Genomic DNA, 25761 nt, shown 5'->3' on the forward strand with positions numbered 1-25761 from the left:
CTCAATTGGTCTTGAGAATTTTATTTTTGTACAAGTTAATTTCTATTACTTTTTTATTGAGCTTCCCAGTGGTCCATGATAACTGAATATGTCTTAAAATCCTTACACACTCACAGACATTGCTGGGAAACAATGTCTAGTCAAACTAGACTCCTACGACTGGTTTCACGGACAAGGCTGAAGTCTAGTCCCAGACTAAAATGCATTTTTGAGCTGTTTTAACTGAAAGCAACTTGCACTGATAAATCTATATATATAATCTATATATCTTAAAATATATCACTGCCATTGTTTTGTCTCAAGATAGAGGTCAGTAATGTTTTTTCTAAGGCACGTTTATAAAAGCTTCTTAAATGTCCTAATTGAACAAAGTGCTAATCCTGGTTTAATCTAAGCCCTGTCTGTGAAACCAGGCCCTAAAGTTTCACTTCAAATTCTAGCTAATGTAATACTTTAGAGCAGATTAAAAAAAATCATAAAAATCTTTCAATTCACAATTTCAAAATTCCTTGGTATTTGTCCAATTGACAGGGTTTCCACAATCTGATGTGTAATTATGTTGGTTTTCTAGTAATTCTGAGACCCACATTTTTTTATGTAACTCTACTTATAATCACCAAAGCTTGTCAGTGAAAGGTCCAAAGTCCAATAGGAAAAATTTTCCAAGCAGACTTGCTTAGAGTATCTCCAGCAAAACACTACATAGTTCTTCTGTCTGATCATGGTGTTATTTTTCTATAAAATTTTAGGTTTTATGGTTTTCCCAGAATAGTCAATTAAAAATCCTAAAATATCCGAGACTTAAATTGACGGAATGTCCGTGAATTCAGATTTTAACTGTCAAAACACACTCGCATGACACACACACTCGCATGACTCACGGCCTTAAGAACCCATTTGTTTATCTTAAATGCCACACTAAAATGAGTCTGTAAATTATTACTTTGCTGCGTAATGTTTATGGCATCTGAATGATCTAAATGGCAGGTGAGAAGTGCCCCAGGATACCACGTAAATACAGATCTATTACTGTCTGATTATGTCACAGTATCATTGTACCACGAACAAAATGAAATATCTGCTCTCTTAAAGGGATTGTTCACCCAAAAAATGAAATACTGTCAATTACTCGCCCTCATGTCCCTCCAAACCATTAAGACTTTCTTTCATCTTCAGAACACAAATGAAGATCTTTTTGATGAAATCTGAGAGATTTCTGTCCCCATTTTGACACTTCAAAGAGTTCATAAAGAGATTGTAAAACTAATCCATATGAATTAAGTGGTTTGGTCCAATTTTTCTGAAGAGTTTATATGATGAAAAAATTTAATTCAGGCTTTTATTCACATATAAACATTCAACTCGCACATCAGTTGTGGTAAACAGAAGCTCAAGCATGTTCACTTGACCTGTGTGAACCAATGAGGTTCATTCTCGTGTTGAGCTCCTGTTTATGTTCGCTGATCAATGTTTATCTGTGAATAAAAGCCTGAATTAAATCTGTTCATCATATAAAGCGATCGAGTCTCTTCAGAAAATTTGGACTAACCGCTCAATTCATACGGACACATCTCTTTATGAACTTTTTGAAGCGTCAAAGTGTCGAATGTCGATGGCAGGACAGAAAGCTCTCAGATTTCATGAATGAAGATGAATGAATTTAGGTCTTCGGGTCTTTGGAACGACATGAGGGAGAGTAATTAATGACAGAATTTTCATTTTTGTGTGAACTATCCCTTTAACACAGAATGCAGGAACTTTCATGAAAAAATAATAAATGCAAAGAGAAACAGCTGAAAATTTTATTTGAAAATAAACAGCACTTTATTTCTGATCCACATGTTTTTGTGAGCATTGGGTCCAGATGAGAAGACGAAACTCCATCATCCGGTCTTGTGATTTCAAGACTTCCAGTACGCCGACAATGACAACAGTATTACACGCGAGAGCCGTTCCCGGCTGTACTCAAGAGGCACAGTTCCATATTAAACGCTTCAGGTTTCCATTATACAAGCAACACGGCATTGATGCAGCCGTCGTTTTCTGGGTTATTCGTCACCTGGGCATATTTACCTGAAACACATCATCACACTTCATTTTTCACTCTGAAACACATTTTTAAGTATTGCATTGACGAAAAAACGAAGAGCCAATCAGACTCACCCCAGATGACCTTCCCGCCCTGCGTGACCAATCCGAGCTCGCTGACGTTGACCTCGATGACCGTTCCCTTGGTGATGACGCCCAGCGTAGTGTACAGCGTGGAGGAAGGGTTCTTCTTCACCCCCAGGATGGGCAAACAGAACGTGGCCTTCAGCTCAGGATGAGTGACGTGTGCCTTCTTAAACCTCAGACCCTGGAGACATTTACAATCACAGCTCCCTTAATATACAGATGTGTGTGTGTGTGTGTGAATGTATGTGTATATTATGTATATGTATGCTAAGTTGTCTATTAATGTTAACTCAAGGGACCTTGTAAAGTGTTGACAAATATTTATATATTTGTTGCATTTAGTGTGTCATAGGGCTTCTATTATAGAAAATATAAAAACATTTGTGAGTGTATATATATATATATATGAACCTGGACCACAAAACCAGTCTTAAGGGTTTTTTTGTTTTAATTGAGATTTATACATCATATGAAAGCTGAATAAATAAACTTTTCATTGATGTATGGTTTGTTAGGATAGGATAATATTTGGTCGAGATACAACTATTGAAAATCTGGAATCTGAGGGTGCAAAAAAATCGAAATATTGAGAAAATCGCCTTTAAAGTTGTACATTTATGTTCATGATTCACTGCATTCACTCACAAAAATATATTTTTTTATATATTTACGGTAGGAAATTTACTAAATATCTCCATGGAACATGATCTTTACTTAATATGCTAATGATTTTTGGCATAAAAGAAAAATGGATAATTTTGACCCATATAATGTGTTGTTGGCTATTGCCACAAATATACCCGTGCGACTCATGACTGGTTTTGTGATCCAGGGTCACACACACACATATTTATTTGGCCTTTCTATTATCACAACTTTTTATCCATACTGCCCAGCCCAAGAGTGCATGTGTGATATTTTACCATAGGTCTGATGAAGCGCTCATATTTGGGCGGTTTGCGTGTGAAACCGTCTCCTACGAAACAGACTTTGGTCACCATTCTCTTCCAGGCCTTTTTCTGTCTCTTTCCTGTGCGGATGACTTTCAGAACCTCGGTTTCACCCTGGGCTCGGACCTTCGGTAAAGGAACCTCCCACTTTCCCTAAAGAAACACATCAAACAAACACTATGCTTAGTAAGGACACCAGATAGGACAAGACAACATGAAATGGCAGTTTTACTTCGGTGATATAACACACTTCTAAACAAAACAGGATATTACATTTAAAAAATAATTAAATGAAGGACAGGACTTGATTTAATCGACTGATAACTGACTGGATTGGTTGAATTTTATGTTTATTTTAGTCAATATTTTTATCTTGCACGTTCCTTTGAAAATTACCAAAAGATAAAGCAGAATCTTCTAGCTTTCACTTAATTGTTTCATATATTTGCTCAGGTACAAGTTGGTTATTATTGTTAACAAAAACTATTAAAAACACTTCTGTTAATTGAAATAAAATAAAATACCATTTAAATATTAGTTTTAGCTAATTAAAAATATTAATAAAACTATAGTAAAACTAAAATAAAAACTAAAAGAACACTGGGCACAACAGGACTGACATTTAAAGCCCCCTGTAGTCAATAATGTTATCCCTTAAAACTCATCTTTGATAATCACAATGACATATTTAAATGTTTTTCATGTGAAAAATAATTTCTTCATGCCTTAAAATAGCTTGAATGTAACTCTACACCCTTGCCTCATTTAGTATACGCGGAGTCATGAATATGCAAATTAGCCCCGCCTCCACTCACTCACACCAGCTTGGATTACCCGATCCACTCGCTCGACTTTACTGTAGTAAACGCTGCACAATGGCAAGTGGAAATACCGGTTTAATTCAGCCATATATGTTTGAACCAGAAACTTTCAGAAGAGGAAGAGTGAATTATACAGGCTCGTCTACAAGTCGATGTATCAGAATGGTGATGCATTTTATGTAACCCTCTCTACAACGTCAGACACATAACGGTAATTAATGTGATTAGCCTTTATCAAACAGCTAATAATGTGTTACTAATGTTACACAAACCATGCTCCCGTTCACACAGCTGCCTTCTAACAATCAGCATCTTTATAAACGCTTTAAACATCACAGAACGACAGTGGAGAAAAGCCCCACACGTGACGGGATTGGTTACACGGTTGTTACGTATTTTGTGGTTGTTGATTTTCACCACAGGGGGTCTTTAATATCATAAATCTGCTGTCTGATTGGATACTCACAGCTTTCTCTTTCCTCTTCTGTTTGATCATATTGGAGAGGACTTTGGCGCGTGATTGGCCCTCTCTGTCCAGCAAGTACGCTGGCACCGCCCCTTCTGGTGTCTTTTCATCGTCCTTCTGTTTGCTCTGCCTCTGCTCGTGCATCTTAATGCTGTAACGCAAATAAATATGCAACAGGTCATCAAACCTCCTTGACATTTAACCTATATCTCAAGCAAAGTGAAGCTGGCGGGAAGTAAAGCTCACGTCTTCTTCATCTGGATCTTCTCAGCGTGTCTCTGTTTGTGGTAGAGTTTGGCTTTGAGGCCGATCATCTTTCTGGCTTTGTGCGAGCGCTCGTGCGCCTCACGGCTCTCCTTCTTTCTCTTTCTCTCATGGTGGTCCAGACGATAGCCATGACGCTTGCGGTGTAACTCGATGTGCTCGTTCTGAGGCTGTAGACAAACACAGAAAACTACATGAATACTTGATTTTGTCTGTAGGTTTAACTCTTACATTTACACCCAGTTGACTATTAAATCTTTTCCTAAATATGAATCTACAGCTACGCCCATTACTGAACTTACTCAGTCCACTTTCCTCCAGCTATATTGAACATACAGCTAGTCATGGGAAATATATCACTCTATGTAATAAGTATTACGCATTATAAAATCAAAGTGCAAGCAAATAGCCAGATATAAACACAAAGATAATCCATGCTGTGACTCACTGCGGTTTGTAAAAACAATATCAGATGAATCACAAATATTATAAGCTCCGCCTTCATAGTAATGAGCCACAGTTCTTGCATAATGCAACTAAGGTAATATGGTATAATTAACATAAACAGGGGGAAAAGATGGCTAGACATAAGAACAATCTATGGTTTATGACATATGATATATATCTGGTATACGATATAGGCAATATATATATACATAAAAATTACACACACAGTACTGGTCAAAAGTTATAGAATGAGCATATTAGTAATAAATTGTATTTTAAAGTATATTAAAATACAAAACCATTATTTTAAATTGTAATTATATTTCACAAAATGACAGTTTTTTCTGTATTTTTGATCAAATAAATGCAGGCTTGATGAGCATAAGAGACATATTTTAAAAACATTAAAAATAGATGTATGTAATAGTATGTATGTATACACATGCATGCCTACCTAGTACCTACGTGTGTGTATATAAGTGTGTATATAAACACATAACGTTATATAGAGTCATAACAAAAAAGAAAACTAGAATTTTCATAACAAAAACCATAGGTTGATCTGTAGTGTGTATAGTACGTAGTTACATATATACACACACACACACACACACACACACACACACACACACACACACACACACATATATATATATATATATAATTATTACGCACACATATGACTCATACGAAACATAAACACACACAGCCACATGTCAGCCAGACTCGCACTAAACAAAGACATTTACACGACACTGGCTGAATTTTTCTCCTTACCATGATGTGATCTGTGGTGTTGAAGTGTTTATAGAGCTGTCAGGTGTTGTTTAACTCGCTGTTTGGTGTCTACCTCTGATATTTTGATGGTTTTATTTAAGACTCGAGTTCGCGATGTTCTTCACTCAGAGTCTGTTCATAGAGGAAGCGCGCCTGTAAAAAGCCTCCGGTCACAATCAACAGCAACATCTGCAGTGTAAACCCACGTCTGTTTTAAGTATTAACCACTCTTGATATATATTTTGAAAATAAATATAATGCATTTATATTTAATAATGTATGAGTTAATGTCCATGGTGCAAAATAGCATGTAATATAGTGTTTGCAAATAAACGTTAGGAACCAAATATTGAGTCTTTGTTCTCTCGGGGATCATTGTAGACGTGGCACACATAGGACAGCATGGCTGATGAACCTCCAGTGAAGAAAAATAAACCAAATCAACCCCCAAATAAAGAGGTTTGAACTTATTTAGTGTTTTTCACATTACTGTGGTCGTTATAAATTTGGAGCTATAAAATGAAAATCATTACCAAGCTGTTTTGTTTCACATTAGTGATTTAAAGCTAATAAATACTCTGTTTATGCCAGTTTAATGTCACGTGTTTATAATATTTCAATTTGTAGGGTGAAGAGAGATTAAACTGGAGGAAATGGAAAGGACAAAGTAAGTGACATCTTGAAAATATTCTACATTTACAGAAAAGATTTTGACATCAAGCTGGAATTCCTATTTCGTATCAAAAATGTCTCAGAAAGGCACAAGACACATTGATAATAGTCATAAATAATCTCAAAATGTGTTGTGTTTTGTATATTTGACCCATCAAGGCTTTTATGGCTTATAAAGGATGATGTAGTGAGAATATGGAGCTCTTATTCGAGGAGGAAAAAACACTTCGATTTTAATCAGGAAATATGCAATTTTATGGAGATTCTGATATTTATATGGACAAAAAATAAGATGAAATTCTAAAGATTCTATTGTAATTCAATGAGATTTTTACAACAGTATAACATACATGCATATAAATATCAGTCATCACTCTATATCTGCCAATAATATGTCTTAGTAAGATGATTTTTAAAATGCTTAGTTTTATGATCAAAGCTCTGTAGTTTTAAAACACATAATGCAATGCAATACAATGATGATTGAGAGATGAACAAATAAACCTTCCTTAAAAAGCCTGATGATCATATTTGATACTCACATTTGAACATGATTTTTTTTATAATAAATAAACCTAAGTTGCTTCAGTCCAGTAAGTGTTCATCTTGAAATATCATTGATCTTGTTTACATTTATAAAAAGATTTCTCAGCAAAAAGACGCGTGAAGACGTTTTTACAACTATACCAAAATGCCTTTTACTTGCTAAAAGTCTAAACTATCAATCAGACGACAGAAGGCAAGTAGTAGATTGTTTGAAACGAGTTTTTTTGATCATGTTGCTACTTTAGAGGCCTTAGAAATGATTTAATGTATCAAATATGACACAGGATGCACAAGGGTTCAGATCATTATGTAAAGCTCCTCTCACGGTCATATTAAAGTGTGTCTTCATCCCCAGAGAAGGAGGAGAAGAGACAACGCAAAGAGAGCAAACTCATCCAGCAACTGGAGAAACAGAAGCAGAAGCAGGAGAAAGAGGAGGAAAATAAGCAGCAGGTTCAGCATGAAGAGAAGGAAAGTAAAGGTGAGATTTCAAAATTGTAAACTTCACTACTAAATTGTGTAAATCCCTATATAATGTGTACTAGACCAGGGGCCTCATTTATAAAGCTTGCGTACGCACAAAACGGGGCTGAAAACATGTGTACGCCAGTTCCTGCGCAAAAGGTGGGATTTATAAAGAAAAACTTGACGGGAAAATTTGCGCACCTGCACGCAAACTCTGACCCATGCGTACGAACGTTTTGGAGATGGAGCACTTTGGCGACACCGATGGTGAGCTGGAGTTAAATGTATTTTTGGTCACTTTTATACAGAAAATCTAAAGAAAATTAAAGATATACAGAAAGATTATACAAATACAATTTCAATCACCAAGCCTGTCACTTGAAGCAAATATCCATTCCTTCTTAAATGTCCGCGGCAGCGAGCGTGTTGAGCCGTTTAGTGAAACTGACGCAAATAACAGTTTAAATAAATAAAATACTTCTGATATAAACATTTATATTAAATATGCCATTCAAATTAATGGAGTTAAACACTTAAACATGAAATCATTACTGAAGTTACAACATTTTTTTAAATTCAATCATTAGAAATATTTGTTGTGGATGCGATTGTTTTTGAACACTTTTCCTGTGGCGTGCTTTAATGTTTTAACCACAGAGATAATTGCTTATCATGATAATACCAGATTGTCTGAGAAAATAGTTTCGTGCAAATAATGCCCAAGGCCTATCTGTTTCCATTAAAAATATAAATCAATTAAAAATACAATTCGGCAAGTGGAAAAGATTGAGAAAAACTTTCTCTGAAATGTATTTTACACTATTTGATTTATGTAGGCTATTCAAAAACAAGGCAAGGATAGACAACTACTTGATTTGTATTAATGTAATGTTTCTTGTACCGTTTATATCATTTGCATATGATTATTCATCCACGTGATAACGTTTAAGTTATCACGTGGATGAATAATCATATGCAAATGATATGTAGATGAGGATCTGCATAGTAAAACTAGGCGTTGTAAGCTCCATATATGGTTATTTCGGGTGGAGACGCATGTACGCACAATCTTCCGCTGACTGGGATTTATAAAGTGAATTCTGCGCAGGTTCTGGCGTACGCACGGTTTTATAAGTCTGAATATTTTTTTGCTTACACCATTTTTGGCTTTCGGGCGCACGTACACTTTTAGTAAGGTTCCTACGCACAGTTTTATAAATGAGGCCCCAGGACTTTTCAATCTTTTAGATGCCACTGACTCCCAGAGTTACTTTTATCTCAGAATTTCTATGATAATATGAATTGTTGTAACACAGAGATTAATGATACTGTGTGGTTGTAAAGTGATACTGTGTGGTTTTACATGACAACGGCTCTCTCTGGCTCAGAACACAGATCTGAATGAACCGCTGTGATCGTACTTGTCAAAGGTGTAATAGACTATGGCAAACCGTTTTAACTTTTATTCATTTCCAGAATATGAATCCTTGATATCAACAATTCAATTTTCACTAGTTAAAATGATAGTTATTGATATCAGGAATTAGATTTCTACTAGTAACAATGGCAATTTTTGATATCAGAAATTACATTTTCACTAGTTAAAATGATAATTCTTGATATCAACAATTGAATTTCAACTAGTAAAAACTATATTTCTTGATATCTGTAATTGTATTTTCACTAGTGAAATGTCACCACTGGCTGCCATTCAAAATCCATTGTTGATATCAAGAATTGATTTCTTACTAGAATTGATTAATTACTTTTACTACTCTTTCTTACTACTAATTGATTTCTTGAAATTCCAGTTTCACATATCAGAAATACAATTCTTACTAGTAAAAACATTTATTTTTGATATCAAGAATTCAGTTGTCACTAGTTGAAATGTCTATTCTTGATATCAACAATTGAATTGCTACTAGTAACAATGTTCATTTTTGATATCAATAATTCCATTTTCACTAGTGACAATGTTCATTTCTGATATCATGAATGTGATTGTTACTAGTAAGAAAGCCATTTTAGATATCTGAAATAATATTGATATCAGAAATACATTTTCAGATATCAAAAATTAAACTTTTTACTAGTAGCAATTCAATTGTTGATATCAAGAATAGACATTTCAAATAGTGACAATTGAATTCTTGATATCAGTAATTTGCATTTTTACTAGTAACAATGTAATTATTAATATCAAAAATGATATTTCTACTAGTAAGAAATCAATTCTTGATATCAACAATTGATTTTGAATGGCAGCCTATGGTGACATTTCACTAGTGAAAATATAATTACAGATATCAACAATTTAATTGTTGATATAAAAAATGTAATTCTTGATATCAACAATTCATATCCTGGAAATGAATAAAAGTTAAAACGGCTTGCCATAAATAGACACAGACAAATCCTTGTCATTTAGGAATAAGATCGCATGGGTGTTTAACGATTAATCGTGCAGCTCTGCAGTATATAGTACAATACCAGAGTAAAACCGTACTAATTTGTTTTGTCATGTCAGGTCGTGTGTATACGTTGAGCGTGGCTTTGCCTGGTTCTGTGATGGATAATGCTCAGTCACCGGAGCTGCGGACGTACCTGGCGGGTCAGATCGCCCGGGCCTGTGGCGTGTTCTGTGTGGACGAGGTGGTCATATTTGACGAGCTGGGCGAGGACGCAAAGTGAGTCGCTACTTAGGTCGTTTTTTTCTTTGATTACACAACCCTGCATATTAACAACAAATTCTGTGATTTGCCTAATATTACCTAATTTGATGATGCTGAGTTAAAAAATATCAATAAAAGTCATTACGTAAAGTTTACATCACATACAGGTTGAATGTTAAGACTGAAGATATTTCATATATGTATGTGCATCTCAGTTTATCAAAATAACAGAAGCAGTCAGATGTTAAAGATTTCGGTTTTAATTACAAGTATTAAAGTTATAATATATATATATATATATATATATATATATATATATATATATATATTAGGGCTGTCAAACGATTAATCGCGATTAATCGCATCCAAAATAAAAGTTTGTTTTTACATAATATATGTGTGTGTACGGTGTATAATTATTTTCTATATATAAATACACACACATGCATGTATATATTTAAGAAATATTTGCATGTATATACTGTGTATATATATTTATATTATATATAGAATTTATATTATATATAAATATTTTATATATAAATAACACATTTTTCTTAAATATGCATGTGTGTGTATTTATATATAGAAAATAATTATACTCCATACACAGACATATATTATGTAAACACAAACTTTTATTTTGGATGGGATTAATCGCGATTAATCGTTTGACAGCCCTAATATATATATATATATATATATATATATATATATATATATATATATATATATATATATTATAAAGGTATAATTTAGATTACGTTCTGCAAAATATGTTCAGTTTTAATGTCAATTAAATGACATATACAATGCCCATTTAATGTCAAAGAACTTTATGTAAACACAAGGTTATAAATGGGCTTTTTTCCACAAAATCTGTCATTTTCTGTCACTGTTTGGATGTAGTAAAACACCCACAGATGTAGCCGAAAACATCTGGGTCATGTTTGCATTTTCTTCTGTAACTGGCATATAATTCTAACCTTGAAATCATGGATTAGGCATTAAATAATGCCATACAAATGAAAATCGGCTGATAATTGAGCAAATGTTTGGATATTAAGGGATAATACAAGACTACTTTACCTTGGAAATGGTTGTCAAAAGCAAAAGTTCTACAAATTGCACATAATATGTGATAAAGTGTGATGTGTTAAAGCAAAACAGGCTTTTTTTTTTAAATCAGCACCCAAATATTAGTTAGAAACAAGTATAGGATTTCATTCAGCAAACATGATGCAGTGTTATCAATATGAATGCCCAGTCCAAGCTTCAAAACATTATCTTAATATTTCAGGAGCGTTGAGGGAGAGTTCAAAGGCATTGGAAAGAAAGGCCAGGCCTGCGTCCAGCTCGCACGCATCTTGCAATACCTCGAGTGTCCACAGTGAGTGCTGTCACTATCAGATTTATGTCATATTAATGTGCACGTAGACGTTCAGGCATCACATCTGTGTTGTGTGCAGATATCTGCGGAAATCTTTCTTCCCGAAGCATCCAGACCTGCAGTTTGCTGGTGAGTATCACATAATCTAACACTGATCCTGTTTTAGAGATCCGAATGTTTGCGTAATCAGTTCAAATGTGTGTGTGTGTTTCAGGTCTGTTGAATCCCCTGGACAGCCCTCATCACATGCGCATGGACGAGGAGGCGGAGTTTCGAGAGGGGGTGGTGCTCGATCGGCCAAGCAAACCGGGGAAAGGGTCCTTCGTCAACTGCGGGATGAGGAAGGTGTGTGTTTAAAGACACACAGACTGATTGGCCTTTCAGTGAACTGGACAGAAACTCAATCTCTTTATTCTATTTACAGGAAGTTCAGATCGATAAACAGCTTAAAACGGGACTGAGAGTGACTGTACGGCTCAACAAGAGCCAAAACAAAGGTATACACACACTGCTTGTGTGCTATATTATATTTATATACTATTATTGTGTTTATTAATATTTTGAAATTGCTTAATAGTTATTATATATTAATTGATGAACTTTACAACATTGACACAGTTTTTGAAATGAATTGAAACAGTATTGAACTGAATTGAGCTGAATTGTGACACTATTGTCTTCTTCCGTTTTATAGTTTGAGGTCATATCATATTATTTTTAATTTATTAAACATAAACTATAGGATATATATAATCATAAACACGCTGGTTTTTAGCACAAATAGTTTTTTTATTCACTTTGTTATTCCTCTAGTTATTTAGCTCTAAAGTTCAACAGTCGGGTTCTGGAAGTAAAAACTCCGTTCATTTTCTCCATAGGGAAATTTAATTTATAAACCTTTAAATACAGCCTTACTGTGAGCTACATGGTTGTTAATCGATGGTATTTGCTTTTGTTGAAGCCGTCAGTCCGCATTATTTCAACTTGGTCTGTTTAACAGTGGAATTCCTGGTGAAAAACTACATTACCCATGATGCAGTGCAGAAAATTCCACCAATCAGAGAGTCGAAACAACCAAAGAGCTCTTTACTCACTCCCATGAAGTGTGTTAGATCTCCCTACGTTCTCAAAATACTGACATATTTGAATATATGCATGTTTTAAATATATTTTTTTACTTAAAATGTGGAAAAATACTTCCGCTGAAAAAGTGGGCAGCCACTAATGCACTCTATAGTGGCTAATGAATCTGAAGTCTCGCACATTCACAGAAATAGCTTACTTCTGCTTTGAAAAATAAGGTGGATACTAGAGATAAAATAGTTTTGATATCTGTGTGTGTTTCAGAGGGGCGAGTGTATAAAGGTGTAGTTGTGGCTCCTCATGTCCCGAGGACTGAAGGTGGGCTTTACTGGGGATACAGCGTCCGACTGGCTCCCTGTCTTAGTGAGTTCTTCACATTTATTCATCTATTTCATTCTTAATTCTCCAGCAGCTGGTAAAGCTAAAGTGTGTTTGTGTTTGTGTAGGCGCTGTGTTCACGGAGTGTCCGTATAAAGACGGATATGATCTGACCATTGGCACATCAGAGAAAGGAAACAACGCAGATCACGTCACTCTATCTCCATTCAAGTGAGTTTTGCATGAGTTTCTGCCTGAGTCTTATTTTATGGCTGATGAATGTATCTAAAACTGTCACTGGGACGTTTGCTGTTTCCAGTTTTCATATTTAGTGACTGTTTTCCGATAGACATGATATAGCAAAAGTAAACTATTCATGTGCATCAGAGTCACAAGTCGAGTTCAGACTTTTATTTTGAAATATACAATCATGAAAGATCGGTAGAAACCTCGGTTATGTTTTATGGAGCCCTGCATGTGATATGTGGGGGAAAAAATATATTTGGGGCCACGAATTAAGAATTAATCTCCCTTGTTTTATTAATTCGTTTCGAGGGAAAGAATTCGTAATTAATGTCCACGATTTAACTCAAACAAGGGAATTAATTAATAAATTGTGGCCATGAATTAAGAAGTTGTTCCCTCGTTTTGCTAAATCATGGCCACGCTGTAATAATTTGTTTTTTTCTCCTTGATTTAGTTCAATTAAAACGAGGGAACTAATTAGTAAAACGTGGCCATGAATTAAGAAGTTGTTCCCTTGTTTTACTTAATCACGGCCATGCTGTAATAATTTGTTCCCTTGTTTTAGTTAAATCTAAATGAGGGATTGAATTAGTACAACGTGACGACAATTAACAAATTAATAAGTCATGGGAATGAATTCTTAATTTGTGGCCACGATTTAGCTTAAACTAGGGAACAAACTAGTAAATCACGGCCACAATTTAATAAAACGAGGGAATAAATTCTTAATTTGTGGCGATGATATTTATTTTTTTGTCTGCGTGTCATGTGCAGGGCTCTGTACGTTTTCATGCTAAGTGTTCAAACGATAACATTCAGGTTTAAAATATAAAGAAATATGATAGATTTTCCGTTTGTGATGCATCATGTCTTGCGCATGACGTGTAATGCAATTCCAGGTTCTTTTTTGCATCACCTTTTATGTGATTGTTAAAGGTTGGATTCAAATCAAATACTGCCCATACTACTTCTGAATACAATGTCTACTTTTTAAACAGTGTGAATTATATATAATTATATATATATTTCACTACAATCATGCAAGACGTAAGTGCATCTTTATATGGATCATCACTGGATCTTGGAGGACTAGTGGAAAAGTTTGGTACTACGCCCAAACTAAATCTTACTAAAAGCTCATATTTTGAGATATCAGCCTCACATTTTGAACACAGCTTGTTTAGATTTATGGCTTTTAGCATAAAACATGTTTAGTAAAATGTATAACTTTTTTCACTTCAATAATCTGCCATGTCTGCTTTCAAAAGAGACTAAACTTCGGCCTCTGTTTTATCTCTAATTACGGCAATTTAAGTTGTAAATGTGGTTTTCATGTTAAAAAAGTTGGACTGACAGTTAACAGGTTTTAAATATGCTGTGTTTTAATTTGCTGAGAAATGAAACTGAACTTTGTTCTCTGTCAGGCACATGCTGGTGGTGTTCGGGGGTCTTCAGGGGTTGGAGGCCAGCGTCGATACCGATGAGAATCTGAGCGTCACTGAACCCAGCGTGCTCTTTGACCTTTACCTCAACACCTGTCCTGGGCAGGGCAGTCGCACCATCCGCACCGAGGTGACAGAGAAAACGCATATTTCATTTAACCTTTAAAGGGGTGGTATAATGCCCTTTTCACATGATGTAAAATAAGTCTCTGATGTCCCCAGAGTGTGTGTGTGAAGTTTTAGCTCAAAATACCCCACAGATATTTTTATATAGCATGTTAAAATTGTCACTTTTTGAGGGTGAGCAAAAACGCACCGTTTTTGTGTGTGTCTCTTTAAATGCAAATGAGCTGCTGCTCCCGGCACAGGGGGCGGAGCTTCAACAGCTTGCACTCACACAGAAATGCACTGAAAACTTCGAAAACGTTTAGCCTTTTATGTTCAAACCGGAGTCAGACAATTATGGAGAGACTCAAGAAGAAGTGACAACATGTAGAAGCAACAGGACGTTTCTGAATGGTTAGTTGATGAGTTTATGTAGCTTATGTTTAGTTATCTTCTAGTCATTGATTAGCATATTCTGTCTTGATAATCTATAAATCACATTCCCGGGGGCGGGGTTTATGTAAATTTTAGGGTTGGTGATGTCACTAACCTGGGAGGAATGTGGTGTAGTCTCTACCAGCCGTTTGTTGTAGTCCTTAAAAAGTGATTTCTTTAAAAGAAAATATCTCCCTTTGCTTTGAACTTTGAGCGTTGTAACTTTGCAGATGTTGTTTATGCTCAAACAGCAACATCACACACTAACTAAAGTTAGAAAAGTGAAATCATAATCAACCACCCCTTTAATATAATAGTAATGTACCAACTGACAGGGTTTCATGTATAGTTTACTGCATTAGATGAGAGATTTTTTCCTTAAAGAAAAATTATGTACTGTACCTGATATATATCCAAATGAATCAAGACATTTGTGTCAATACCCAGCCCTAGAAAATAAACCATATTTCCCCCCCTAGAAACATTCATGTTTTCTTTCTGCTGCAGTTCATGAAATGTTTGTGTCTTTCATGCAGGAGGCCCTATTGATCAGTTTATCAGGACTCAGGGAGAAAATCGCTGCTGTATTTCCGGACCTGTCCAAAGGATGACCACAGGAAGTACATGTGAAGGACTACAGGAAGTACAACAAGTCGAGCAGACCAAGCGTGCACTCAAATCTGTCAATAGTCTTTGAACTTATGAATTTAAAGTGTATACAACTTTTGCATTCTTTATCAATGTACATTTTGTGAATCATTTTGTATCGACTCTTTATTAGTTTGTATCCGTGAACTGTCATGAATAGTGTTAGAATCATAAACAAACATGAAATCATGAAACTCAAGAATCCGTTTCAAAGGTATACATTTAATTTTTTAAGACAGGCATGTAAAGAACATTCATAATGAGTGAAGAGCAAAACAGTCAGCTCATACTGCCATAATATTGCAACCATGAGTAATAATCATCATTCTCATAATATTAGTACATACTGATTTCAGTCTGAAACCCTGTGCAAATCAATTCATCTCAATACATTACCCACAATCCCTCTGCTCTTGTGCTTGTGCAGACGGTTGATTTTCAAGAACGAAATCAATGAAAACCAAATAAATACTCTGAAGGTTTCAACATTACAGGCGATAATCGAGATCATTTCAGGCAGGACGTGAAAAATAAACTGTTTACAATGAAATATGTCATTCAAAGCTATGAGTTCTTCTCATGCTTGTTGATTTTTTTTACACTTGATTATTTTAGGCGACGTTGGAGATGCAAGATCAACTTGATGATCTTATGAACCCGAGCGGTTTTGTTATTTATCAGCGGATCAGCTGTTATTTATGGGTCTCGTACAAATCGAAGGCAAGACATTCAAAGCAGGACATTAGTTACCCCAACTACCACTACCTGTTACCAACGACAACTTGAGTTCTCCAATGAAAGCACAGTGCCAGAAAAAGCGTCGTCCAATAAGAGCAGAGCATTTACAACAGTCGTGAAAATTTAGAAATAAAGCGATTTAGTCATAGCGTGACATTTAAATGTGTGTTTGTACACTAACAGCTGTAGCCGGAAAAACTCAAGATTGTACAACTGATCAATAACATCAAAACTACTTGGTAAAAAGGTCATAATAAACCGAAAGGCCTCTACACACCGCTGACACACTTTCAACGCGACTATTGTTTGTGTTGATGAATATAGTACATCTTTTGGTTACACTTTATTTAAAAGTGTCATTGTTACAGTGTAATTATATATTTAAGTGCTGAGTAATATTAATTAACTACATGTACTTACTATAGGGTTAGTGTTTGGTTGAGGGTTAGTTGCATGTAATTATGCACAATTTATTACTATGGTAAGTACATGTTACATTTGTAACAAGGACACTGTAAAATAAAGTGTTACCCATCTTTTTCTTTTCGGTCGAACTTCACAAAGATATGTCCAGGTCATATTTTACCCACAATGATTTGTTTTAAATATATTTTACATGAAGCCAATTTTAGGTCAGTGAGATGTTTTGCATCGCGACACATTTACCCTCCAAATTCAAATGATTAATGAATTAATAAATTATGTTTAGTCTTATTTATTTACTACTATAGTGTTTTGAATGATCTTTTTTATATTTCCAGTTTAAAGGTGTTGTTTTAGTCATTTTACTATGGGGGGGTGGGTTAATTTATTAAATTTTTAGTGATTTTAGTATTTCAACTTATTTTATTTCAGTTACTTGCCAATGTAACTTTTTTTTAAAGTAAAAAAAATATGACTACATCATGTACACAAACTGTACAATTAAAATCAATTTCCACATTTTGTAATGAGAACTGGGTCAATGGTCATAATGCAAAACATATGAATGCTCCTAGATTCATAGATTTCATAGATTTTCTTGTTTTCTTTGATTTTGTGGCAAAAAAATGACCCTGACATGTTCTTGCAGTGGATGTTTTAATGAAGCTCGACTCTGATTGACATTTGGTCAGGTTTCATATGAATTAAGGCCCGTTCACACCAAGTACGATAACTATAGCGATAACCATAAAGATATAGTTCTGTAAATCATTCTAAGTGTAAAAGAATAGCAGAGTCCACACCACAACTAACGATAACGGCACAGAGAAACAATATCGTTTGAATCACATTCAGAACAGTCTTGTCCAGCTGATGAATAATAAAGACTTTGACAGCCAATCAGAATCCATCCTGCTTTAAAGAGCTTGAGCATTTAAAGTGACAGATGACAAAACCCAAGCGATATAAACCGAACGAAATCATCCGCTGATGTGGACGCTAATATAGTTATCGTTATAGTTAGCGTTCTCATAAATAAAGGGATAAATAACTTTCATTCCAATAGCTTCCCAAAAAAACCCACAATATGCTGTTTATCTGAAAATTATGCGATTTAAAACGACCCTTTACCTGGTTGTTTAAAAAGTGTGTTTTTTTCTGTAGTTTATTGTAATATTGTTTTGTTCAGGGCATTTTAAAACCATATAAACTTGTAAAAATATTTTTTTGTCTGTTTTGGAATAATTTACATAGTTCTTATTTACAAAATAAAACAATCTTGTAAAGTTGTTTCAATTCTCATTCCTATTCTCTGACATTTTTACATGACTAACATTCAGATGTGTTGATTGTACCACGAGATGTGATTGAATCTTCCATTTGGCAACTGACACAAAGGATTTGCTCCTTCTCGTCCCAAAAGGCCTCCATTCTCTGAGAAATGATTGATTATGGGTGAAAAACTGTATAAGAGAAGGCGTAGGAGAACTTTACGGCAGTAACATGTAGATGTTTTTGAAAACCTCATGCTCAAGACAATAAACGTTCCATCATTTGTTCATTTTCCAAAGGAAAACAAAGATTGTCCGCCATTTGCTTGTTCCTGGATCCCTGAATGGCCTCCATTTTGGCTCAGTCACTAATCCAGATCGAAGAGAAACCAGCATCCAGTTGCTGAGCAGGCAATGCATTTGAAATGGCAGCCATTTTGGATCAGTTACAAAAGCCGCCATGTTGGATCCAACTCACCAGGCTGAATCCGTTGGATTGTTAAGTTGCTCACCACGTTGGATGGGCGTAGCTAATGTTGTACTGCTTGGCCCAGCGTGCGAACACCTGTTTCTCAGTGATGAAGCGATGGTGTGATCCACGGCGCCCCCTCTCGTTCTGCAGGTACGTTACACACTCGTCTGGACCTCTGGGTTTGTAATAGTGATAGGGCATTCGTTTGGGCTGAGGGCGTCTCCTACAGGGAAGACAATTCAGAAAAATGTATTTGATTGATTTATGCTTAGATAATTATTTTTGCCTTTATAGAGAGTAACTGTGCCCGCCCACTTTTTCATAAGCCAATCAGCTACGAGGTGAATCACAACATTACAAACTTTGATTTGAAGGAAAAAAAAAAGTGAAAACCAGACAAAAAGACAAAGGTACAAGACTGTGAAATTAATGGCTTTAGTGAGGGAAAGAATTGCAAAAAGCATAATCAAAAACGATGGAGAAGTATAAAACTACTTATGTAAAAGTGTTGATTATATACATAAATGTTTGCCAAAATATGCATATATATATTTTCAAATATTTAAGTATTTTGAGAGCATAGGAAGACCGAATTGATTAAGTCATCCGCAGTGCTTCATGGGAGTGGGCGGAGCTATAGAGATATTCTGGTGCGCTTTGCTTGTTTTGACTCGGATTGGTGGGATTTTCTGTACAGCATCATGGGTAATATAGTTTATCACCATAGATTCTACTCTTAAATACGATTATTTTAAAAATAAGTTAGCTCACAGCAGGGCTGTCTATATACAGAAGGTTTATAAGTTATCGTTAAAAATCAATTTCATTATGGAGAAAATTAATGGAGGTTTTTACTTCCAACTGTTGCGCTCTATTGAGATAGGAATAGACCTGACAGAAAGTGAAGTGGAAGAGAGAGGGGGGGGACAGGATCGAGAAAGGTCCCGAGCCAAGACTCGAACTCGGGTCACCTGAAGTGCAGCTGCGCTACAACCACCCGTGAGGCCATCGGCTCCGACTTAGATTCAAATAAGTATTTTAATAATAAGTATTTTTCACAATGATATGGTTTCCAAAGTGAAACTTAGATCTTACCCACAATGGTTTGGCGGCACCATCCCATAAACCTTTATGTTGTCACACATCTCTATGGCAATCACCATGGTAAACCAGCCTGTGCTTAACCAGGACTGAGACTTTTTTCTGTGGGAACAGGAAACAATAACAAACACTGAAAAATACAGCAATCAAAACAAAACTCAACCAATGCAACACAGAACAAATCAGGTCTAACAAACATGTGGAATGAATTTCCTTCCCTATTAATGGTGTGAAATGAATATTGTGATAAATTTCGACATTAAAGTATATAGAAAAATCTATAATATTTTTGGCCATATTGCTCAGCCCTAGAATAAAATGTTAAGATTGTACCAGTTACATTAAAACAAAAAAAAGAAAACACTGAAAAAATAAATAAATGAAGATGTTAAGACATCCAGAACTGAAGGTGTTTACCTGTCTCTGCCCGTCTCTTTCTGAAAGAGCGTGTCAAACTTCTGCATTTTGCCTGGCGAGATGACGAAGAACGACAGGTTCCTGTAGGTCATGCTGACTCTCTGGATCAGCCGGAACAGAGTTCCCTTTGCGTCGCGTCCGATCTTTGTCGACGGGCCCCAGAATATGATGGCAGGGCTGTCAGAGCGATTGAGGAACTCCACAGGTTTGCGGACGACCCTGAACACGCTGGAATGAGCCACGACGCGCACACTGGTCCGGTTCCCCACGTCTGATGCGTACCCGGAGGTGGGAGCGTCGTTCATGCGGATCACACACTCCGTGCGGTCGATCTCGTCTCCGGCGTGAGTCCCCAACACGTGACTTGAGCTGGTCACTAATGCACAGTGATGGCAGCGCAGGTTCATGCTCTGAAACAGCAGTTCACCACACTGAGCAACTTAGATTTTCTCACATATGCCAGTTTTTTTTATATTTTCATTGCAAATATATTTATATATTCCGAAATATCTATATATATATATAAAAATACATTTTGCATTCACCCAAAATGTTTTTTTAAGATTAGAAAATATATAAAAATGCAACAAAAATTTCATACAGCAAAACTATATATTTCAAAATATCCAAAAATGCTAAAAATAGATGTTAAAATATATTTATAAAATATTGTTTCAATTACTTTACTTGCTTATATTTACTCATATATTTTTGGCAATGTTATTTTAGATTAGAAGATATACAAAAATGCTAATATAGATGTTAAAATATATTTATGTAAAATAATTTTACTTATATTTACTCATATAAATATATTCTGGCCATTTATATTAAAATATTAAATAAAATAAAACTAAATAAAACATTTTCATTTGTATTTTAAGATTATAAAATATAAAAAATGTTTATATAGATAGAAATATATATTTTAGAAAAATGTTTCAATAATTTTATTTCCTCATATTTTTGGCCATTTTTATATATTACCAATGTAAATATATTTATAGTGTCCAATATATATATATATATATATATATATATATATATATATACTATTAAAAATACAGACTCACCCAAAATGCTACACAAATCATCAAAAATCCAACAAACAATATATATTTCAAAATATACAAAAAAATAATCTAGATGTTAAAATATATTTATATAAAATGTTTCAATAATTTTACTTATATTTACAAATAAATATATTCTGCCAATTTTTTTTCATATATTTTCAATGTAAATATATTTATTTTGTCCAAAATATTAGAGAAATAACATTTGCATTTGTATTTTAAGATTAGAATAAAATTTTGATTAAAATAAAAATGTTAATATATATATATATATATATATATATATATATAATGTTTAAATAATTTTACTTATATTTCCTCGTATATTTTTGGCCATATTTTCAATGTAAATATATTTATATTGTCCAAATATTTAAAAAAAATATACACCCAAAATCTATTTTAAGGTTAGAAATGTATTGTATTTTTACATATTTTCTAAATATATTTTGGCACTTGAAGGTTAAAGGTTTTTAAAAGTTTTAAGATTTCGGAAAAACATATATAATGTTTAGCCATATAAACAGGAATTTCATTACTTGTACGAGTTGATCACCTTGTTGCCGTGAACAGGAAGGTATCCCTCCTTCCCAGCCCATTTCTTGAGGTTGGTGTTTTTGACCGCGTGGTGAATCTCGCTGACTTTAAAGGAGCTGTTAAGATCAGCTGAGCTGTTTGAGCTGTAGAGGATGAGGAGGGTCGTGATGAGGAAGACCGTCCCGTAAATCACCATCCGCTGCCCCTGCTGCCATTGCTGAGTAAAACACGTACAAACTCAACGTTATCAGAGAATTATCCATATGTGCATGTAATGTTCCTTGAACTGCAACTATAGCAATAGGAGTTTCATAATGATTACCGATTGCTGATATCTATCTATCTATCTATCTATCTATATATATATATATATATATATTACCATTTAAAGTAACAACATGTAACTTTTCAACCTTCATAATATATTTCCAAGACCCTTGTGATAGTACATCGACTTACAATAGGTTGAATGAGACGTCTGCCAGAGCCTGACGGGGTCTGTATCGCTTTTACTGGCACTATGTAACTTCGCGGTGCGGGTAGTAACCAGCGCTCAAAAAGAACTACAAAATTCGACTGCTTTACGGCATACGTCACTTTGCCCACCACTTCCTCAAATGTGGCCAACCAGCGCGTTTGTTTTCGTGAGTCTGTTTTCGTCATGGCTGAAGCAGCAGCGAAACGTAAGAAGTCCAAGGCTTTGTCGGAGTAGAGTCGGAAGAGGAAAAGGGAGAGTGATAAACTGAAAGGCAGGACGAGGATCAATATTGGTCGAGCGTTTGCTTGCTGGCGTTAGTTTATGGAGGAGGAGAGTTACCAGACCGATGCTGACTTGGCCGTCATGCTGTTGAACTAGTAAGTAACTGTAAATTGCTTGCATACTATCTTTAGTTTTTCTAATCTGTTGTCTGCCTGGCTACGTTACGGAAACTATCTGGTCCTCCATTTATTTATCTTCATGAATCAGCTAGTAGATGAGCGAATTATCAATCTGGTAGCTAGTAAACACTAACATGGTAGTTTTAGATGGTTAGGATGCTATCGCTATCATTCTCGTTCAGATTTGAGCATTGCAATCGACATGCAAATCGCAAATGTTTGAGTTAAAATGTTTAGTCTACTAAACATGTATAAATTATGAAAGGGGGAAGATTAATAATATTATCATTGCCCATATGAAAAAAACCTGCATGCTTCATATACAGTAACCGTAAATCATTTTACGACAGCGGTAATGGACAATTCCGCTTCCAACCTGTAGGGCGACCGCAGAGGAAAAGTTCCATGTTGTTGCTTTAAAAAGTTTGGAATAATGAAAAAAACAAATATGTTTTTGAAAGAGGTCTCACCAAGGCTGCATTTATTTGATCATAAACACAGTAAAACAGTAATATTGTTCAATATTATTACAGTATAAAAGAACAGTTTTCATTTTATTTTAAAATGTAAATTATTCCTTTCAAAAACATTTTTACAAAAACTGCAATTATTCCAAACTTTTGCCCGATAATGTATATTATTTAAAATAATTTTAAAATATATATATATATTTTTAATGTTTTCTACTCACTTTATCTACAAGCCGCAGTGTCATTCTCCTTCTTCCCTTCTATCAGGTTTTAGTTCTCATGCCTAGAGAGAGAAAGAGAAACGCGATCAGTTTTCTGCATGTTACACCTGTGTCTGTGTGTAAACAATATACCAGTTCCCCTTTCTCACCAGTTCACACAAACCACATGGCGTGATATTGACACAAGCCATGATGATATATGGAAATATGAACCAAATGCAAATAAAGAAACAGCTTGTCCAGAGAATCACAATATTAAAACAACTTATTCTTTAATCTGACATGAGACACACACACATTAAATGATATAGGAACCTGACACCTATAAAACCGACCTGTTCATTTAAGTATGGATAAGATTATAATGGTAAGAGATAAGTAAAAATCCAATGTTTTGCTCTGAACAGCATTATGCAACAAATATTTGCAAACCACCTGTCATACCTCCAGGGCCTCTGTAAAGGCTATTCATCACATATAAGTACCGAATTACAATATTTAAATCAAAATGATATTCATGCACGCATTGATGAAACACACATCATAATAAAGCAGTGTTTGCCAGTGATGCTGGAGCGCGCGAGCCCAGTTGATCACCAGGATAACGCGCATTATCTGCAGAATAACCCGATTCACGGCTCGTCTCACCTGTGCGCTCATCGACACTCAACGGCGGAGGTTGAACGCGATTCTTACCGACGCGTCGCGGTTTTATTCTGGATGTTGTTGTATCCGCGCAGCATCATCATCATCATCATCATTTCTTCTGCTGGTTCATTATAATCTCCGCCGAGTGAGCATCATGTGCGCATGCGCCGCGCATCGCGTTTAGACGCGACGCGAACGCGCATGACGCCAGCACCAAATCGACCAATCAAAACGCTCCCACACGCTCGCTCTTTGTTGAATGATGTATGATGCATGACCTCTTACCCCTGTTTTCTACTGTTTTCCCATATTTTTGTGAAAAATATTATTCGGTTTATATTAGAATTGATATATTATAAATAGAACATATTTTTATGTTAAGAATTAAGATATAAAATAACAGGCTATACTATTAATTTATTGAAAATTTTAAAAAATAATTAATAAAATAAATAAGGCAATACAAAACACATGCACATTAGATCACGATTCTTGGTTTAATAAATGCAAATGTAAATGTCAGATATATATCAAGACCTTACAGAATGACTTCAGCTGAATCACATATAAATGGTTGGAAACACTGTGTGTAAGAATCTCTTGAATTTAAAAACACTTTATTGTTATTTTTAAACAAAGTCATATTAGATGTTCACTGGAAGCACATAACTCATATTAGGCTATGCATTCAATACAGAGTAGTATAAAAAAGATGACACAACATTACATCACCTTGTTATATATTAATTTACAAACCATACAGTTACATATGGAAGGCCAAAAGGGCCAAAACGTGTGAAACTGTCGTGTAAACACGTAATGGCGTGTTAACACGCAAATTGCATGTTTTGGCCCTTTTGGTCTTCGATAGTTACATTCCCTCTGGTTAATACATGTAATAGATAAACACTGATAAGACACTCTTCAGAGAACACATGCATGCAATATTAGGATATTGAAGATAGTACCATGTGGATCCGTAGTAACATTTTGCACCTTTCAACTTGGACAAAATACAAAAATAAACTTATTATAAAAGCATGGTAACATTTTCTTTCAGCTTTACTGAAAATTCTCAAGTAAAAATAGAGATGAAAACTCTCGGGTACGGTTGAGATTGTGGCAAATTGTGACACTGGTATATTGAGTTAAACTCAAACGACCTGTGTCTGTCAGTCTCGGCCAGGACACTCTTGTAAAAGAGATTCTTAATATCAATGTGCTTCTTTTCCTGCTAAAATAAAGGGTATAATAATAATAATAATAATAATAATAATAATAATAATAATAATAATAATAATAGTAAATGATAAAATAGTGGAAATAATTTGCAGACAGTAATTATGCACACAGATATGAACATAACTGTACATAACAGATGATGTTCAGGACAAAATCTATATTTTAATGGGTGAACAAGCACATTCTCTAAAATATACTCTACACACACACACACACACACACACACACACACACACACACACACAAAATAATAATAATAAAGTGCAATGAAAGCAAGAGTTAGGATGAAAGCTGAGAAAATATCTCGCTAAAATTTTTGATTTTCTTCTTTTTTTCTGGTG

The 25761-nt window shown here is 34.9% G+C and overlaps 3 protein-coding genes across 4 annotated transcripts; 1 reads left to right on the plus strand and 2 right to left on the minus strand.

The window, feature by feature from the left end:
* Positions 1–1788: 1788 nt before the first annotated feature.
* Positions 1789–6057, minus strand: nsa2 (NSA2 ribosome biogenesis homolog). The gene is made up of 6 exons (XM_079898601.1): positions 5901–6057; positions 4659–4846; positions 4413–4563; positions 3099–3278; positions 2164–2356; positions 1789–2073 (listed from the first exon to the last, which is right to left on the minus strand). Exons 1-6 carry the CDS (start codon positions 5901–5903, stop codon positions 2006–2008), a joined length of 783 nt encoding a protein of 260 aa, XP_079754727.1. The 5' UTR covers positions 5904–6057; the 3' UTR covers positions 1789–2005.
* Positions 6058–6269: 212 nt separating this feature from the next.
* Positions 6270–17256, plus strand: spout1 (SPOUT domain containing methyltransferase 1). The gene is made up of 12 exons (XM_079898190.1): positions 6270–6359; positions 6528–6567; positions 7474–7599; positions 10114–10273; positions 11559–11648; positions 11728–11777; positions 11863–11993; positions 12073–12145; positions 12996–13094; positions 13178–13280; positions 14720–14867; positions 15814–17256. The coding sequence occupies exons 1-12, from the start codon at positions 6303–6305 to the stop codon at positions 15886–15888; spliced, it is 1152 nt and encodes a 383-aa protein (XP_079754316.1). The 5' UTR covers positions 6270–6302; the 3' UTR covers positions 15889–17256.
* st6galnac6 (ST6 (alpha-N-acetyl-neuraminyl-2,3-beta-galactosyl-1,3)-N-acetylgalactosaminide alpha-2,6-sialyltransferase 6) lies at positions 16462–24342 on the minus strand. Of its 2 annotated transcripts, none has more exons than XM_079898191.1 (6): positions 24179–24342; positions 23531–23592; positions 21980–22177; positions 20348–20757; positions 19925–20032; positions 16462–19052 (listed from the first exon to the last, which is right to left on the minus strand). In XM_079898191.1, the coding sequence occupies exons 2-6, from the start codon at positions 23552–23554 to the stop codon at positions 18866–18868; spliced, it is 927 nt and encodes a 308-aa protein (XP_079754317.1). In that variant the 5' UTR covers positions 23555–23592; positions 24179–24342; the 3' UTR covers positions 16462–18865. The 2 variants fall into 2 exon arrangements, with proteins under 2 accessions (XP_079754317.1, XP_079754318.1); XM_079898192.1 differs by having other exon boundaries at positions 24227–24321.
* Positions 24343–25761: the final 1419 nt, after the last annotated feature.

The sequence above is a fragment of the Squalius cephalus genome (genome assembly GCF_949319135.1).
Source record: "Squalius cephalus genome assembly, chromosome: 17".
In the NCBI taxonomy this organism is placed as follows: domain Eukaryota; kingdom Metazoa; phylum Chordata; class Actinopteri; order Cypriniformes; family Leuciscidae; genus Squalius; species Squalius cephalus.